At 46.4% G+C, this 17,780-nt stretch overlaps 4 protein-coding genes across 6 annotated transcripts; 1 reads left to right on the top strand and 3 right to left on the bottom strand.

The window, feature by feature from the left end:
• Nucleotides 1–1,522: 1,522 nt before the first annotated feature.
• On the bottom strand, nt 1,523–4,751 carry LOC113127110 (augurin-A-like). 3 transcript variants are annotated; one of them, XM_026301372.1, is made up of 6 exons: nt 4,724–4,751; nt 4,137–4,244; nt 3,833–4,033; nt 2,982–3,014; nt 2,569–2,729; nt 1,523–1,787 (listed from the first exon to the last, which is right to left on the bottom strand). In XM_026301372.1, the coding sequence occupies exons 3-6, from the start codon at nt 3,891–3,893 to the stop codon at nt 1,638–1,640; spliced, it is 405 nt and encodes a 134-aa protein (XP_026157157.1). In that variant the 5' UTR covers nt 3,894–4,033; nt 4,137–4,244; nt 4,724–4,751; the 3' UTR covers nt 1,523–1,637. The 3 variants fall into 3 exon arrangements, with proteins under 3 accessions (XP_026157157.1, XP_026157156.1, XP_026157158.1); XM_026301371.1 differs by lacking the exon at nt 4,724–4,751 and having other exon boundaries at nt 4,137–4,596; XM_026301373.1 differs by lacking the exon at nt 4,724–4,751 and having other exon boundaries at nt 3,833–4,030; nt 4,137–4,596.
• A 643-nt stretch (nt 4,752–5,394) lies between these two features.
• LOC113127100 (cytoplasmic protein NCK2-like) lies at nt 5,395–9,157 on the bottom strand. Its single transcript, XM_026301355.2, has 4 exons — nt 9,004–9,157; nt 7,701–7,954; nt 6,586–7,283; nt 5,395–6,398 (listed from the first exon to the last, which is right to left on the bottom strand). The coding sequence occupies exons 2-4, from the start codon at nt 7,924–7,926 to the stop codon at nt 6,204–6,206; spliced, it is 1,119 nt and encodes a 372-aa protein (XP_026157140.1). The 5' UTR covers nt 7,927–7,954; nt 9,004–9,157; the 3' UTR covers nt 5,395–6,203.
• A 361-nt stretch (nt 9,158–9,518) lies between these two features.
• Nucleotides 9,519–10,593, bottom strand: dph3 (diphthamide biosynthesis 3). The gene is made up of 3 exons (XM_026301374.1): nt 10,409–10,593; nt 10,200–10,274; nt 9,519–10,062 (listed from the first exon to the last, which is right to left on the bottom strand). The coding sequence occupies exons 1-3, from the start codon at nt 10,514–10,516 to the stop codon at nt 9,988–9,990; spliced, it is 258 nt and encodes an 85-aa protein (XP_026157159.1). The 5' UTR covers nt 10,517–10,593; the 3' UTR covers nt 9,519–9,987.
• Nucleotides 10,594–11,813: 1,220 nt separating this feature from the next.
• Nucleotides 11,814–13,757, top strand: LOC113127105 (putative claudin-24). Its single transcript, XM_026301364.1, has one exon. The coding sequence runs from the start codon at nt 12,094–12,096 to the stop codon at nt 12,760–12,762; it is 669 nt and encodes a 222-aa protein (XP_026157149.1). The 5' UTR covers nt 11,814–12,093; the 3' UTR covers nt 12,763–13,757.
• Nucleotides 13,758–17,780: the final 4,023 nt, after the last annotated feature.

Below are 17,780 nucleotides of genomic sequence, written 5' to 3'. Positions count from 1 at the left end.
TCTCTCTGGACACAATGAAAACCAAACACGGGCTCGCTGGACTTCGTTTGCTGATGAGTCCTGGACTCAACTGCAGCTACTGGACCAGAAGCGTCCTCCACCGACTCACCGCGGCGCAGGGGTCGAGTCTGCGCACTGGTCCATAGTCGGACAGAGCAGCGGCATTAACGGGTGAATAATCCGGAGACTCTGCTAAAATGCTGGTCCCAGAGATCCCCCGGAGCTTCTCAGTCTCAAATGATCCGGTTTTTCTCCGATAATAACGTCTTTGTGGTTTCTCTGCGTCTGGAGAAGTGACGCGCCGCTGCGCGTTAAACACGCTCACCACAAGAAGTGACTTGATCCAGAACCTGCTGTTGTGTATCATTAACAATACCAGAGATAATCAGGGATGTTATGGGTTTAAATGAATCTAAAACCGGAACAAAAGCAGAACCTGTTAAAAACATGAGGAGCATATTTTACGGCGAGCGGCCAAGAGGAAAACCTGCAGTTAAATAAATCACAATAGATTCAGGTGTTGGTGTCACACGGTGCTGATAAGACAAACCTCATGTCATGTGGTTACAAGTGGACTGTGTGCCCCTCAATAGGACTATTGAAACCAGGGCTTAGGACTCTGACGAGTCATTCTGTAATTTGTGGAAAAATGTGAGTTGTGAGGTCCACCAGGGTCTCATGGGGGAGTCAACTGAATCCAGGTCTGATGCTGGAGGTGCTGACATGTGGAGGTCCAGATGGAACCCTTCGGCCATGTTGAAATCTCCTACATGAGGGACACTTCAGGGACTCTCACAGGGTCGGACATTTGACCTGTGGCTCTGACTCCTCATCTGAAGTGTTTTACACTTCAGAACCTGAATTTTCTCAGGGCAGCAGCTTCTTACACAGAAAGACTGTAGGCCTGAATCCCTCTTTACACAGAGACTCAAAACCAGCACAGAGACCAGAACAACTTTGCACCCGACCTGCTTCAGGTTTAGTGTGACAGACAGGACCAGAGGAGATGCGAGGTCCCGACGCTCAGGGTCGGGCCCTTGTGCGGCTCGGGGTTCGGAGCAGGGGGGTGGAGGTGTAAACAGCTGCTGTCATGTATGTTCACACCAGCTCGAGTGTTGACATTATTTTTACTCGGTGCCTCCAGAGCAGCTCAGCAGGAAGAAACTGGCAGTGAGCTCAGCTGCGGCTCCAACACTTGGACCAGCCTGTGAGGACAACACCTTCCTGCAGAGACACCCTCCTCCTCCTCCAGTCTTTTATGAAAACGTGATCTCAGTCACAGCTCCTGACTCCTCCAGCTGACCTTCGTCCCCCAAAGACAGACTGATGTGATACAGATGTTGGAGGACAGATGTTCCAGCCTCAGGTGCTTTCAGACATTCAGGGCAGCAGCAGCAGGATGATGTTGATGCCTGAGCAGCAAAGAGTCAAAGCGACAGGAGCAGGGGTACCTAATAAAGTGGCCAGTGAGTGACTCGCTCATACAAACATTTTTCAGTAAATAAAAGCCTCAGAGAAATGATCCAAACCTGCTGTTTTATTTTTCTACACAAACTGAATCGATCAGCTGTTCCTGTTGCTCAGCAGACGTCTGCCGATCGGTCAATCGGTCACCTGAGCTAATCGATAAACTGAAATCAATAATAGTCGTAGTTGACGTTGGCTCCGTGTCTGTAGGCGGTGGCATCCCGAGGCCCGACGGCTGCATTCTCGTCATAGTGGTGCTGACGCCCCTGATCCGAGGAACGCCATTGGTCCATCCAGTAGGACAGGTCCGCCTCCAGCCTCTGAAACAGGAAGCATCAAGTTTACCTTTCAAATTAAGAGCATTACAAAAGAACCCCATCTCTGGTCTGAGGTCAGCACATTGTCTTGCTGATGGTTCTGGAAAGATCCAATTTAGGATTGATGATGTCGCTGCTACTCCTAATACTCATGCTACTATTTCTGGTCTGGTCCTTGTCTGGTTCTGGAGTCTGTCAGGGGTGGTTCTTGGACCTGAGCTGTTCTGATCCAGAGACAGAAAACTTCCAGGTGCTCATCTGAACTCAAGTGATCCAGAAGAACCTGGTAAATATTCTCATGAGAAGCTGGAACCTGACTTTTTTTTTTTTCGTTCCTCAGTCTGCAGCTAAAAGGCCAAACAGCTGAGGCTCAGGTGTCGCCATGGCAACATCAGACCAATCACAGGGGACCACCTGGTGAGGCTGTCACCTTACTGGCCTACACTCTCACACAGGTGTGATCACTTTAATGATCATCTCATTAAATCAGAACACAAGTTTCAGCTGGTCTTAACTGGTCCCTGTCCAGGACCAGGTCTGTAAACCACACAGGTGTCGTCTTCTTCTCTGGACTGTAAGTCAAACGCACGTGTTGCTGCTGCTGTTCCATCCGTGACCATTAAAGTTAATTTGAAACATCTGACAGGATCTGATTTCTTCTTCTGCTGGAGCTTAGAGCAACAACAGGAAGTTGACCAGGAGACACGGTTACCTCCAGGAAAACATTATGAGACTTGGATCACACGTGTGTTCTATTACTCCTGCTAATCTCAAACATACGTACCGCCTCATCGTATCCCATGCTCACAAACTGCTGGATCCACTGCTGAACATCTGGCCTGCTGCGGTCCCAGATGTTCCTCCTGGATCTACGTGCTGCGCTCAGGAACTCGTTGGCCTTATCAGGGGCCGCTGACAGCACCCGGGTCCCCGTCTCTCTGCTCCCTGACCAACAACAACAACAACAACCTTAGTGTGGATTTTCAGAATAAAAGCCACAGTCACAGTGAGTGTGAAGGTCAAGGCGACCACAGCGACCCTCAGGCTTCATCATCATCATCATCATCATCATCACTCATCGCTGTCAACAGGAAGTGTGAAAAGCGTGTTCCTGCAGGCTGATCTGAGAGCAGCGCCGACCTTCAGCTCCTTGACGTTTATTTTTACCCACTGCCAGAGAAGAAGAAAACGTCTCACCGTGTTTGTGCAGCAGCTGCTGGAGTTTCCCTCCTGCGGTTCGACACAAACAGGAACAAAACACAAACAATTGATTATTTCAAGTGCAAATAAAAGAAACATTTCATAAAAATACTCATGTTAAAGAAAAGTGGAGCTGAGTCAAAGTGGAAACAGTCGTTTTATTTCTAGATATGAAATTTAGTTGAAGTGAAAAACAAAGTCTGCAAACACAAAAATATAAAGTCACAGATTTTTGTAAAAAGAACAAACATTTTGGCAACAGCAGCATTAGTTAATGAACAGACATTTTATTTTCACTCGCAGTGAAAAACTGACTCTTTACCACAATAATAAACTTTAAACTCAGCTTTGATTCATCTGTTATGACAGGAAGTTTTACTTTGGAAATGCAGCGACAAAGAACTAAATCAGATTTATTAAAAACTTAAATTAACTCGTGTCATTTCCTCCAGATGTTTTCTCTCGTCTCTCGAGGTAACAAGTAAAACAGATGAAGTTATAGATGAGCAAATTATTCCATTCATAGACACATTATTAAAGCAAAAACATTTTAGAAATAAAACTTAAAACATTTGGATAAAAAAGTCAATTTTGAAGTAAAAAATAAAAGTCCATCCTTCCAGTCACCAGGTGAAAATGATTTCAAGTTAAAAGCTGATTCAGCAGGAATATTTTTATTTCCATGACTAATTTTACTTCAGTTTTCTTCACAGACAGTTTGTCTGGCCCATTTTAATCCAGATGTTTTCCAACACATTTACTGAATTCAAGACTAAACTAAACTTTAACTCTGTTCGATGTTACCAAAAGAAGAAAAGGTGAACTGAACGGGCTCGTGGTGGATTTACCTGCAGCGGCCTGGCAGCAAAGCAGCAGCAGCAGCAACGCTCCGACTGTTTCCACCTTCATGTCCTCGCTGACTCTGAAACATTCTTGCTGCTGGAAACCTGCTGCAGCTGGTCCAGGAATGTCCTCACCTGAGGCCACGACTCTCTCAGGTGAGCATCAGGTTACAGCCGAGGCAGGAGGGGGGGTCCTCTGGTGGCCTGCTGCAGGACACAAGCAGACTTTTACTCTGAAGGAGCCAGGAAGAACATAGAGTGAATCCTGTGTGATAAGGTTCAACAGCACACCTGTTGAGTCCAACATTACCTGCCAAACTCTGGTTCCATTGGATTCTGGCTGGTTCTTGTTTCTGCTCAGTGCTGCTTTTCTCACCAGCTCCCAGGTGCTCCACGGTACGTTCAAACTCCTACAACACTGTGGGGATTCAGAGCATTTCTAGCCCGTCCTTGAACGCCGCACAGCCCCAACTTCAGCTGTGGGCATGTGATGAGTTCACTGACCAAAGGAAAAGTCAAGAGGATCGAAATCTATTTCCAGGACAATGAGGTGAAGACATTTTAAATGTCCCTTCATGGTTCATGGTCCAGGACTGGTCCAGGGTTTCAAACCCACATGATTCCCAGAAACTACTGGCCCGGTCCACAAACAGTCTGTGACCTGTCTCGACAGGTTTGACTTATTAATTTCAACACGAGGAGCTCAACAATCAGACATGACATTTGTTCGTTTGTCCCTCACGGCTGTTAGCAGCTAGGCTAACGTTAGCACGGACAGGACAGGTGTTAGCATGCTAACGTTAGCCTAGCTGCTAACAGGTGAATAATTCACAGGTGAAACACAATCATGAAGGATTTTCTAAACTCCAGAGCGAAATAAACTAAAGTGTTTCTCACCTGAAAGTCTCCTTATGTTTCCACCTGTCTCTGACACCGGAACAGGAATGAATCAAAAAACCAGAAAACCCGCCTGCCAAAATGATTCGCCGCCACAGCTGTCACTCAAAGTCGACGGGCCAATTGAAACGCACTATTGACACTACAGCCCGCCCCCCGCGTTGTGATCGGCCCTGCCAACAACTAAAACTTCGACTTGTCAATTTATTCATTTATTCAATTTTAAGGAAAATAACTACATAATTATAAGTAATAATCATTAGTACTAATTCATTATGAATATAATTAATCATTGGTACTTATTGACGTCACGTGTAAAGACGTGTCAGGTGATCTACCTGTGAATGAGCTGATGTTGAAGTGGCGCCGTCTCAAGAGAAACTGCGTGATGTCAAACATTAGAACTGTCTCATTCGTCTTCATGTGTCCAACAGGATTCAGTGATGATCAGGATCAATCATCAGTATTGATGAGTGATGGAGACAGCTGAGGATCAGTCATAGTGAACTGATTCAGTGTTTACTGCCCTCAGGTGGTCACGGTGAGGAACTGCAGCTAAACTAACATTGATCCACAAACACAAGTTTTACATTTGATCAGAATTAATTTCAGATTAAAGTCAGATTCAACACTTCCTGCTCAAACCGTCACAATAAGACACCGAAGAACAGTTTACAGGTTTCTTTCTTGTTAAATAAACTTTTATTTTGGCACTACTGGCTCTGGTTATTTTAAACACAATCACATTTACTTCACATGTTCGTTGAGTTGAAATGTTTGTACCTGTGTTGTTTTAAAATGTGCTGTATAAATAAAGTTGGTTGTTGTATTTACAGAGTGAATTTTAAAAGAAAAGCTGCCAAGAAGCCAAGAAGAAATCCGATTCCCTAGAACCAGAATAAACCACGTTAAAAAGGCAACACTGATCTGTTTTGGTCGACACATTCAGTTTTATAAACTGTAACTTTTGTTGACAAAGACTAAAATGACTTTGAACCACAAACACCAAGAAGTGAAAAACTGGATCTGAAAGTTTCTTCTCCAGATGTTCCTGATGTTTTTATTTGTTTGGCTGCTGTTCAGCGAATAAAGGTTTAGTTTGTTGTTGTTAGTCAGAGACATTCTACATCGTGAAGCACAGTGAAATCACAGTTTGAATCCTGATCCAGAACCGTCGGTAAAAAAAAGACAAACTAGTGTTTAAAAAATATGAAAAAGCAGCTGCAGGTGGTGCTGGTGACAGAACCCACCTCATGAAGGCGATTTCTGGTTCTGAAGGGAAAAAGGTGACGCTCCGGTTTTTCGTTGCGTACTGGGCGAATACATGTCTGAGTGGAGTCTGTAGACCTGGACTGGACTTTGTTTCCAGCTGAGCTCTTCTCCATCTAACCAGACCAGACCAGGACACTCTGTGGAGTCTGCCTGCGTATGTGAAAACTTAGCATAACTCTGGCTCATTGCTGACCTCCAGGGTCAAAGGTCACGGCAGAGGTCGGACCAGGTAGAGCTTCTCACCGTGCTCGCTGGTGAAGATGGGCGCCTTCTTGTAGTGCTCGACCAGCTCGTCCATGGAGGAGAAACGCCGCTGGCCGATGCAGAAGACGCCGTCCAGCTCCTGGATCTTAAAGTGTTTGTTCTTCCCCGCGGCCTTCAGGGACACGGAGAAGTCGCTCGGCTGAAAGACGACGGGCGGTTGAGAAGAGACAGCAGGGAAGGAAAAGGTTAGTGACGCAGCAGGAAGTACAGTTCAGTCTGACTACAGTCTAAAGGGACCAGGGAACCAGATAAGTCCCGACCACGAAACTGAACAACCATGTCCCAAACCCTTCTCAAAAACCCAAAACCATAAACCTGATACTCACTGATGATTCGCTGTCCCGAATCAGGAAGTCTCCCTCCGCACCCCTCTCGTTCAGGGCGCGCTCAGCCTGATGCCGGGTCACGTTGCCATAGTACCAGTCCTTCCCCGCGAATCTGCCGCTATGAGCCGGCCCGGCGTGCAGAGACGGCCCGTCACTCAGGACGACCACGTAGTTCTTTGGTACCAACCCCACCAGGCCACGGGAGCTACGACACCGCCACCACTCGGGATCATTCTCGGGCTTCTCGATCACCTCCATCACCTCCCCCTTGTCAAAGTTCAGCTCCTCGTCCACGTCAGAGCTGAACGGGTACAGAGTCTGGACGGTGTGGAGGACGCTGCCGCCGGTTGACTGGCCGCTCGACGCCTCAGTGACCCCACCTGCTCTCTGGTAACCAGGATCAACGGGCGCCACCTCCCCATTTTCCTCCTGCACATAGTTGGATGGAAACCAGCCGACCTGTCCGCCTGAGCTGCCGCGCCACCAGCCATCGCTGCACTTCTCCATGACGACCACCTGCGCCCCCTTCACCAAGGTCAGCTCGTCCTCACGCTCGGCCGCGTAGGCGAACTTGACCACCGCCGGGACGCTGAGGTCGCAGGTACGCTCTGCACCTCCGGTACTGCCGTTGGACGGGCACTCGTCATTGTTGGGCGAAGCATTGCTGGTGCTGGTCTTCCTCTTGGTCCTGCCGAGGCCTAGAAAACAGGAAGTGCAGAAGAAGAAGAGCTCAGACAGGACGGAAACAAAGCTGGAAGCATCTGATCGACTCGTTTTACTTGTTTTTCCACCAAAATCTGAACCAACACGTCACAGAGACACTTTTCTAACATGTCACATTTTTTCAGACACAAAGTGTTTGAGTCAAACTTCAGCCTCTTAAATCAACAGGAAGTGACAGCGAGCGCGGGGGGGGTTTCTGGCATCGCTCTCTGGAAAACAAAGACCTCTGACCTTGTGCAAAGCTGCCGCCAGTGACAGCTCTTCATCATCATCATCATCAGAAGAAGAAGAAAACACATTTCTCTCTGGACTTTGTCAAATTAAAACTGATGAAAAACAGGCCACAGTGTCTTCATCATCTCCTTCATCATCATCATCTTCAGCACACTCACCCAGCGTGTCCCGCAGGTTCCTGACCAGCGAGCCCTTCTTCACACTGTTCTTCCTCTCCACGTAGTTAGACGGGACGTAGCCCGTCTGGTTGGCACCGTTTCGGACTCTCCACCACGTCTTGGAGTCGTCCAGCAGCCACAGGCGCTCGTTCTTCCGGATGTCGAGTTCCTGGTCCTGCTGGGCCTCGTAGTCCCACTTGGCGATCAGGATGGATTCCTCCGTCATCGTTCATGGAGGCGCCGCCCACCGTCGACTGAAAACACACAAGGAAGCATCTCAACATCAGACATCATCATCATCATCACCATCATCATCATCAGATGAGGGAGTTTAAGAGCGAGATCATGTGACCGCTGTGACCTGCTGATGGGAAAATGTCAACCACAGAAGAAGAGGAGGAGGAGGAGGACAGCGGGGGGAGGTGGTGTGACAGGAAGTGGAGGTCATGACCTCAGTCTTACTGTGGGAGTAAACAGTTTTTATTAAACGGACTCATCCTCACTGTGTTTGTTCCACTCGCTCAGCAGATCAAACTCTACAGAAACCTTCCTGTAACTGGACTCTGGGCTGCAGAACTCCGAAGACCAGGACCCTGGTCTCACATGTGGTTCAACTGACCCACATTTATTAGTCTTCCATGTTCCTGACGGGCAGAAACGTTTCAGTGAACATCAACCTGCTGCAGAGTTAACTTTTCTAAAGTTCACCAGAACCCAGATTCCACAGCAGGACTCAGGTCCTTCATGACTTCCTGTCTTTAAAGTCCCAGTTCAATCGTCTGTTCACGCTGCACCTCTTTATTTTCTTTCACTCTTCGGTTCTAACAGAAACTCAGTGTATCCACTTAAGGTTCAGGTACTTGTACCTCACTGGTGTATTTGCACTTGTTCTGGACTACAGGTACCAGGTACAGGTGAGTTAAGCACATGAAAATCCAGAACCAACTAGTTTTCTCCTGTTTTTGTTTTAAAACTCTACAAATAAACAAAACAAACCAAATAAATAACGTTTTGTTTTTTTTCCCTCGGCCCCTCAGATTGATGTGAGGACCCTGGTGAGGCCCCGACCCCGAGTTTGGGCCCCTCAGACCTGTATTTAAAGTACAGATGCAGCTCTGACGGAACCACACCGGTTCGGTTCACTGGGATATTCCAGGACTCGAACCAGGATGATGTGGATAAAATCCGCAGCATCATCCTGCTTCGTGTTTTCCGCTGGGACCAGATTCTGTCTCCGTTTAACCGGCTCTTCGTTCCCGTTCTCCCCGGTCCCGGTACAATCACAGCAAACGGAGCCGCTTACCTCGGTGGTTCCAGGACAGGCAGGACGTGGCACTGGCAGTGGACTCTCCCGGTCTGTATCGGAGTCGGTGGCCGTTAACGGGACCCGTTAGTGCACAGAGACCAGCAGTCCTCGCTGCGGGCGGATCATGTGCGCAGCTGCAGCCGCTGCTGGAGCTGAGGATGCTGCGACGTCAGTGACGTCGTCGCTCACTGCTGTCGTCATCACGCAGCGCGACGTAACATCAGCTGTTAAAATTATTTCAATTATATGCAAATAGTTTGTGTTTTGTTTATTTTATTTTAGTGACTAATCACATGATTCTATTGATCTGATCAGTTCATTTATTTTATCACTTATTTATTATTTTATATTATTTTCTTTCGTTTCTATTCATTGATGTATTTGTGATTTATTTTAATTCTAACAGGCTCCTGCCCAACACGACGCGCCCTGGACAATCTGGATGACGGAGATTTTATGAAAAGTTTGTTTTTAATTTGTTGTCAAACAGGAAACACTGAGAAAGTCTGAGATTTGGTTTTTCACATATTTAATAAATACCAGTTTACAGACGCTGTGCAGCTTCCTCAGCTGATCCAGTTGCTCTAAAAGTGTTTGTGTCAGCACAGTGAACACACCGTCATGAGTTTGTACAGTTGGACCGACACAGATTCAGGTGTCCTGGTTCTGGAAGAAGCTACCATAGAGTCCATTGTGGTTCTGGAAGTCGCTGCACCTCCTTTGCATTTGTCCCGGATCATGACCTGAGTGTCGGTAGAAGGAAGTTGAGGCAGTGGAAGAAGGAAACCTGGGCTGGTGCCCGGTTCTTGCCGTCCTCTGTGGTTCTGACAGGGCTGGTGGACCATCTGCACAATCTTCATCTTGTGGGGATCCACAGTCAAACACCAGGATCCTGGTTTGGTTTCTGACTCTGGTTCAGTTCAAAGTGTCTGTGCATGAGTGAAGCGTATTTAAAGGGAGGAGGGTGAGGAGGTTCAGGGTTCAGGACTGAGCCAGTTCTAGTTTAGTCTCTAAAGACGAAGGAGCTTCGATGATTTCTCCGGACAGGAACAGCTCCTGAAACACAAAGCAACTTTTACTTTTCACAATAAAAGCATGTGTCGGACCCCACAAGTATCTTTGTTCCCAAACAGAAAATCAGCGATAAAAATACAAAATAAAATCAATGATCGATCAATGAGACGTTCACGGACCTTATCGTAAATGACTTTAACTATGAGAGAGCAGCTCGGACACGTCGCCACCTCCTCCCCGTTCTCCAGGTCCTCCTTTAAAAACAGGTGGATCGATATTAAATCATATTAAATTAATATCAATATTAAATCTAAATGAAAATATTCTGGACGCTGTTTGTTTTGCTGTGAGAAGTTAGCCGTTAGCCGTTAGCTTCCAGTTAACTTACTTTGGTTATGGCGAACCTGTCTCCGCAGGGACAAGGGAAATAATATGTCTCCGTGTCCTCGTCGTATTCAAAGTCCTCGATCTCGATTTCGTCGTGAAACACCGACATTTTATCCAAAAGATAAAAATAACATTAAATCAAATGTCACTTCACCATCTCCGGCGTGTTGGTGCGTCACCGCTTGATGACGTGTGTGTGCTGTCTCGGAGCTGTGATGTCATCCCGAAACTTTTGAATGTCATCCTACACATTGAAAACGGAAACAAAAACAGCAGAAGAAGAGAAAATATTAGAAAATGTGACAAATATATTTATTTCTTAAGAAGCGACATGTTTAAGTGTCACTGTTGTTGTTCCAGCTGATGTGAGTCACCCACACTTCCACTAGGCGGCGCCATCCGCCCACACGACACTGATGACTCCAGAATTCAGGTTTTTCTGAATGAAGTTTGGCACAGAAGGACGTTTGTCACTGCACAGGACGTTTATTGACAGATTTAATGTCTTTATATATGATATGATATATATAATATGACTTATTGTTTTATTCACTACATTTTATTCCGTCAGTGAGAAAACACAACGCTGCGCAGGACATGGTCAATTATTCATTATTCGGTGCCGTTTATCTCAAACCGAACCCCATTGAAAAATATCAAACTTTTACGTCCCTGTCTCTGGAGGCTTGAATAGAAACGGAGCAGAACCAGGAGGCAAACTGTGAATTTGCTAAACACACAGTGATGTTTGATAAATGATCCATGCGCCGAAGTCACCGGAAGACCACATTCATTATTGATGATAATAAATCAATAATTATGATTAGTGGGAGTATTTTAAAAATTCTCAATTCATTTTGTTTTCTTGAAATTTAATCGGGAATCCTTAAAAAGTATTTTAATGGGAACATGTGTCGAAGTGTGGACTCATTTCTCTGACACTGGATGAGTCCAAACCAAATTCCAGTCTATTTTTCTGCAGGTTTAGGAATCAACACTTTCCACTCAAGAAGTTTTTTCCTGTTCAGACAAAACTACCTGTTTCCTGTTTGTTTCGGCTCCTGCTGTGCCAAACCCCAATCCACAGGACCTCGGAGACCCCTGTTTTAGCAGATCCTGAACTATGTCAGGCTGATTCCTGGGGAACAAGGATCAGAAAATTCTTCCTAACGGAACATGTGAATGAAGAAGGTCCAGAAGACGCGTATTTTCTCTGTGCAGGTTTTGTGTGTCCAATGAGCGTCAGCATCTTTTGCGACATGTGGGGCCCCTGTGACTCCTGTTGTCTGCACCAGCCCGGAGTCGTTTCCTGTTTTCGGACCGGAACAGGCTTCATTTAAACCGGACTGTTTGTGTTGGCTCTGCCCGCGGGGAGTGGGGGTCTCGGCGGGGAGCGGTGCCAGTGATGCCATTAAACTTCAAACAGAGAAGAGATGCAGGAATCACGCATCCTGTTTGCGGCTGCGCTTGTTTCACTGATGGGGGGTCTTGGCAAGGACCCGGTCCCTCTCAGCTGGACTTAGTTTCCTCCTTAGTGAGCTGGCAGCGCTCACAGGATATTTCCCTGGAAGGACTCATGGTCCAGCGAGGAGCCGCCCCCGCCCCTCTCAAACAGCGCGGGGAGCGCGGAGGTAAAGACTGAAGACACCGGAGACCCGGGACCCTGAGACTCGAAGCATCGCCGCCATGGATTCAAACATGTGCGCCCTGGAGCTGCTGGGGGTTTTCTTCTCGGCGGGGGCCTGGCTCGGCTTCCTGGCGACCACTCTGATGTCCACCTGGCTCACCCTGTCCACCGAGCTCCTCTCCACGGAGACCTTCCAGCTGGGACTGTGGGAGACCTGCGTGGTGCAGGACCTAGGGGGGATGGAGTGCCGACCCTACGACACCCTGCTGGGTCTGCCGTCGGATATCAAGCTGTGCCGCATCCTGATATGCATGGCGGTGGCGATCGGACTGCTCGGACTCCTGGTGACCATCCCGGGCCTGCACCTGGTCAACAGTTGCCAAGGCCAGCAGGATGCACTTAGGTCCAAGAGGGCCCTGAAGATGGTCGGGGGGATCCTGTGCCTGGTGGCCGGGGCCCTGGGGCTCACCCCGGTCTCGTACATGGCCCACATCACGGTCGTTCGGTTCTTCGACGACACGTTGCCAGAAATGGTCCCGCGCTGGGAGTTCGGGGACGCGCTGTTCTGCGGCTGGACGTCCGGTTTCGTTTACCTGGTGGCGGGAACGCTGCTGTTGGCTTCCTGTCTGTGCGTGCAGAAACAGAACTGTCACACACCTGTCCCCGTGCCTCAGGTGTGGGTGCAGCCGGGACTCCCTTTCATCAGGACCAGATCCGAGTACGTGTGAGACCACTTCCCATCGGGGACTCCACAAGTCTGTGGAGCAGATGTGCTGTCCACCAAACTCTGGAGTCCACACGGTCTGTTGAACAGGTCCAGGTTTCAGGTTCAGACTCTCATTCAGAACTCCTTAAAGAAAATACACGATTTTACTCAGACCAGCTGAAGCTGCGCAGCCAAACTTTGCTTCAACTCTCACAAATGTAGTTTTACATTTTGTGCAACTTTTTCTCAGCGCAGTTTCTAATTAAACACCGAGATCATTTATCAACATTCAGTCCTACGGAACAAGAGAAACCTCTAGTTTACAGATCTGTCTTTAACAGAACTACCTTCACAAAAGAATCGGTTTTATTATTGAGCGTTTCATTATGACATGAAAAAACCTGAACTGTTTTGTATTTAGCCAGAATTAAGCCTGAGGTCTGGAGAAGGTTCAGGGTCTTTAGTATCTGCAGATTTTGTGGGTTTGAACAGAGTTTGGCTGCAAAGCTCAAGAGTGATTTCTAGATGGTTGGATTTATTTAACAAGATTAGCATCTTATTTCAGACGATACATATTCTTAAATCCTCAGTTTCAATCATTCAGTTTTGTTGTTTTTCATGGAGCCAAAGAGAAAAAGCTGCTATTCCCTGTTTGCATCGTTCAGTTTTTAATAAGTGGCTGAAACATATTCTCACTGAATGAAACAGTTTAAATTACATTATTCTTGTTTTCAGCTCCCACATGTTACTATCAAATGTTGTTTTACACATTATTTCCATCCAAAGGTTAAAAAGTGATTAAAAGTGAAATTTACAGAAAAATAAATCGGCAAAGCTGTAGGTAGTGATGAACCAGCCAGATGTGTCTGTAATGTTTTAAAAAAACCTGCTGATATTAAAGTGGAAATTACACGTCCATGGATTTTCCACCTGGATTGTGAGTCTCACTTTTTCTGTTTTGACACAGACAGACTCAAACATTTAAAAACTGAACTTTTTTCTCAGAAAAACAAAGTTTATCTTTTTCTGAAGTGAAGGCAACAGAATACACTTCAGAGAAAATCACTTCATCTCCAATCAGATCAAAACAAATGTTATTGTAAAGATGAGCAGCATGTAAATAAAGACGCTACAGAAAAACAGGTGGGTTTGTTTTTATCCTGTGTCTGTTCATCCTGTACCTGTTCATGTACCTGGATCACTGAGACCCTGAAGGAAACTTAAAAACAGCAGGATTCTGAATGAAGTTCTGCAGCCTCTGTTTCTTCTGGTTTCTCAGTATGAAGCTTTATTGTGGAGGGACATCAGGGCTAATGAGACGCTCAGGTATTTAAAGTCACACTGGATCAAATCATGTGTTTCATGTCTCTGGGTTCTGACAAATTGCAGTGACCAACTTCTCAGTGTTTCTGAGAACATCACCTCGAGCTGTGACTGAGAATCAGCAGCCAAACCACTATACCTTCCTGTTGCTTTTATTTTTAAGAGATCCTCTTTTCCACTGTCCTTTCACCACGCACCTTTTCACTAACACCCCCTCCACAAAAACAATGGTGAAAAATCACCTGACACCTGCAGTCACCTCCTCATTGACTGACCAACACAAACCTCTGAGCTGGTAACAAGGTTTAAAACTCCTGCATCATCATCTTCATCATTACCAGGGCCCATGTGCCAGTTTCCTCTCTGAGCGTCTGATTGGTCGGCTGCAGCTTTTCTCTACCTCCGGCCGCTGAGAGCTGCCGTTGTTCTGCTTCAACAATACGTTCATTATCATCCGACTGTCAGCAGATGCACCCACATCGGTCCACTGCTGCAACCACATCATCTGACCTCAACACTGAGAAACCATGGCAACCACATCATGAAACATCAACACTGAGAAACCATGGCAACCACATCATGAAACATCAACACTGAGAAACCATGGCAACCACATTATAAGCCATCAACACTGAGAAACCATGGCAACCACATCATGAAACATCAACACTGAGAAACCATGGCAACCACATGAAACATCAACACTGAGAAACCATGGCAACCACATTATAAGCCATCAACACTGAGACACCATGGCAACCATATCATGAAACATCAACACTGAGAAACCATGGCAACCACATCATGAAACAACGCAGGAATTCGCAGCCAAACGTGATTGTGTGATGGAGGCTGATGGAAAACTCATCAGCCAACAACGTGTGATAATGACAACATGTGGTCATCGTTTTGATTTTGAGGCTTTATGTTTCCTTCAAACCACATTTCTGTTGTCAGGGAGACATAAATCCAGAGTTATCGGGCCTGATGGACCGCACAGACCTGGGTCCTCATGCTGATCCACAAACACTCAGAAAGTCCGGGACAGACATGAAAGAGCCGGAGCTGCAGGGTCTCCCAGCCCACCGCCTTCTCTTTAATTACCCTCTTCCTTTTTAGGACAATAGGCTGAGATTTGGAGAAAGCTGGTTTGGGGAGAGAGTTGACAGAGGTGCGTCATGTGGTCCCGGAGGAAGTGGACCCTGATCCTAGCATTGTTTCACAGTGACTCTCATCCCAATGCCAAACCAGTAAAAGCTGCCACGTTCGGGCCGTTCTGCCAGTACAGCTGGACCCTCGGGACAGCTTCAGTCCCGGATGCAGAGCAGGAACGTCAGCTGCCGATTGTCTGACGGTGGGAACGTCTCCTGTCTGTCCTCTGCGCTGCTGGGAATCCATGATGTGTTTCACAGACGCTTAGCTGGCGCAGACACGAAGGAGACTGATGAGACCGGGCAGCTTGACGAGTCCCAGGTGTCCTCCGTCACATTGGCTCACAAACAGGGCCTGTTACTGAGACACGAAAAAATATGTTAAAAAATATGTGAATATGTGAATGACTAATTATTGTCAGTGACATTCACAGATCTCAGGTACACATTTACTGGTTTTTGGACACATTTGCACATTTACGTCCAGTGTTTGTTTCAATCTTGTGAAACTGCTCTGGTTTCTAAAACAGTGGAGACAATCTGCACTGAAAGCAAAGATGGAGGCGGCACAAACCATACCCACAGACTTTGTTGGTGTGTTTCACAGCTCAGCCTGCAGCAGAAAAGAAGGAAGGAAAGAATTAGGGCTTGAAATTAAGCGTTATCTGCAGGAGAGCCTCGCCATCTAAGAAAAACAGCCAGAGAAAACAAAAGCAAGTCATAAATCCTCAGCGAAGCTTTTTATCTTCGCAGCGTTTCCAATCAAAAGAGCAAAGGCACCGACAGAAAAACACCTGCATTATTTCACCACATTGATGATGTGGCTTCTAATTTTGATGTGACAAGTTGAAATTTTAGGGAAAACGTGAGAAAAGTGTCAGTGGACACAAACCATCAACATTAAAACAACATTTCCCATGATCACGCCACATTTTTAGTTATTTCACCATGTTTCCTTTCAACGACCGACACAAAGGATCATGGGACGTGGGCGAGTCCATCTGAGGTTAATTTATAAAAGAAACAGCTTTATTTCCTCACGTTTGACCAGTTTATCTGCAGTAAACAGGCGCAGGGCGGCGGTTCTGTCGGTGAACAAACGCATGGAAACAAAACGTGACCCATGTGGCCCCACAGGTGGAGTCAGAGCAGGTGATGGTTGAAGCTCCTGCAGGTGGAGCTGATGTGGTGAAGCCGAGACGACCCTGGACCACAGACCCAGATGTTTGGGCCCCCGGTTCCTCGTGTATTCCTGCAGAACAACAAAACAAATGTCGTCTTCCTGCTGCTTTTTGTTTGGTTCACTCTTTCCAAGCACCAAGTGTATGAAGCTCTGGATGGATGAAGTTAGAATAAGACTGAAAACAATTAATTGATGAGAAAACCAAGATTTAAATTAAATCCGGTTCAGGTCTACAGTTTCATGTTTTTACAACACTTTTCAGTAACGTTTAAATACAGTGAAGTGTTAGCTGATGCAGTAAGACTTGAGGCAAATATAAACTGTAAATGAGAAACAGAAATGTGCTGTGGCTGATGGGAAGTCTCTGCTGAGGCTGAAAACCACAAACGTGAAATCACCAACGTATCCATCATTTACAGGAGATTCAATTTAGTGAGAACTGTAGTTTTCTACCACAGTGACTCAGTCTGACAGAAATAAGACGGATGAAGACGCCACAAGTGTCATTATTTACTGTCATTTCACTGAAAGATGTAAAAGTCAAGGTTTGGCCTCAGTTTTACTGCTGGGCCTCAGTGTGTGTCTGTCATTGTTCACTGGGAAGCTAAGTGGGAACCAGAGCTCCCAGTATTGTAACAGTCAGGAACAAAAGAGCTAGTTTTCATCTGAACAGCAGCAGAGGACAGGAAGTCATTGAGCGGCATGTCAGTGTTACACTGTGTGTCAGAGACCAGGACTTCCACTGACACAAACACAAACCTGCAGACACACAAAGACTTTTTCTCTCTGAATCCAGCTGGTGAACACCAGGTGTGTCTGCTGAGGGCCCAGGTTGATGTACCTGGGGAGAATATGTCAGTGCAGACTGATCTGCAGAACTAATCAATGGTTCAGATCAATAAACTGATCAGAGCTGCAGTTCCTCACTGTGACCACCTGAAGGCAGTAAACACTGATCAGTTCACTGTCAATAATGTGATGAGGAACATGAGAGTAAATGTGGAATAAAGTCAGATGGAGCAGAAACAGAACAACAGATGTGAGTGATCAGCGCCCTCCAGTGGTCACAGTGAGGAACTGCAGCTCTCTCCATATTAATACACATTAATACTGACACACACTGACATGGACTTGGAATATTATTCAAACTATGACTGATCCTCAGCCGTCTCCATCACTCATCAATACTGATGATTGATCCTGATAAAAACAAATGAATCAGGACATTCAACAGTGTTTGTCCAGTTCTAATTTCAGTTTCACAGTCGGCTGGTTTCATGTTTTCTGTCTGAATCCAGGGTCTGACTGCTGATGGATGAAATCCCACTTTAACCAGTCAAACAGCAGCAGAGTTTTGATGGTTTGTGTTTCTTTAAATCTGCA

Source organism: Mastacembelus armatus, chromosome 2 (assembly GCF_900324485.2).
Source record: "Mastacembelus armatus chromosome 2, fMasArm1.2, whole genome shotgun sequence".
In the NCBI taxonomy this organism is placed as follows: Eukaryota; Metazoa; Chordata; class Actinopteri; order Synbranchiformes; family Mastacembelidae; genus Mastacembelus; species Mastacembelus armatus.
Note: the sequence above shows the minus strand (reverse complement) of the source record. Positions and strands in the feature narration are given on the sequence as shown.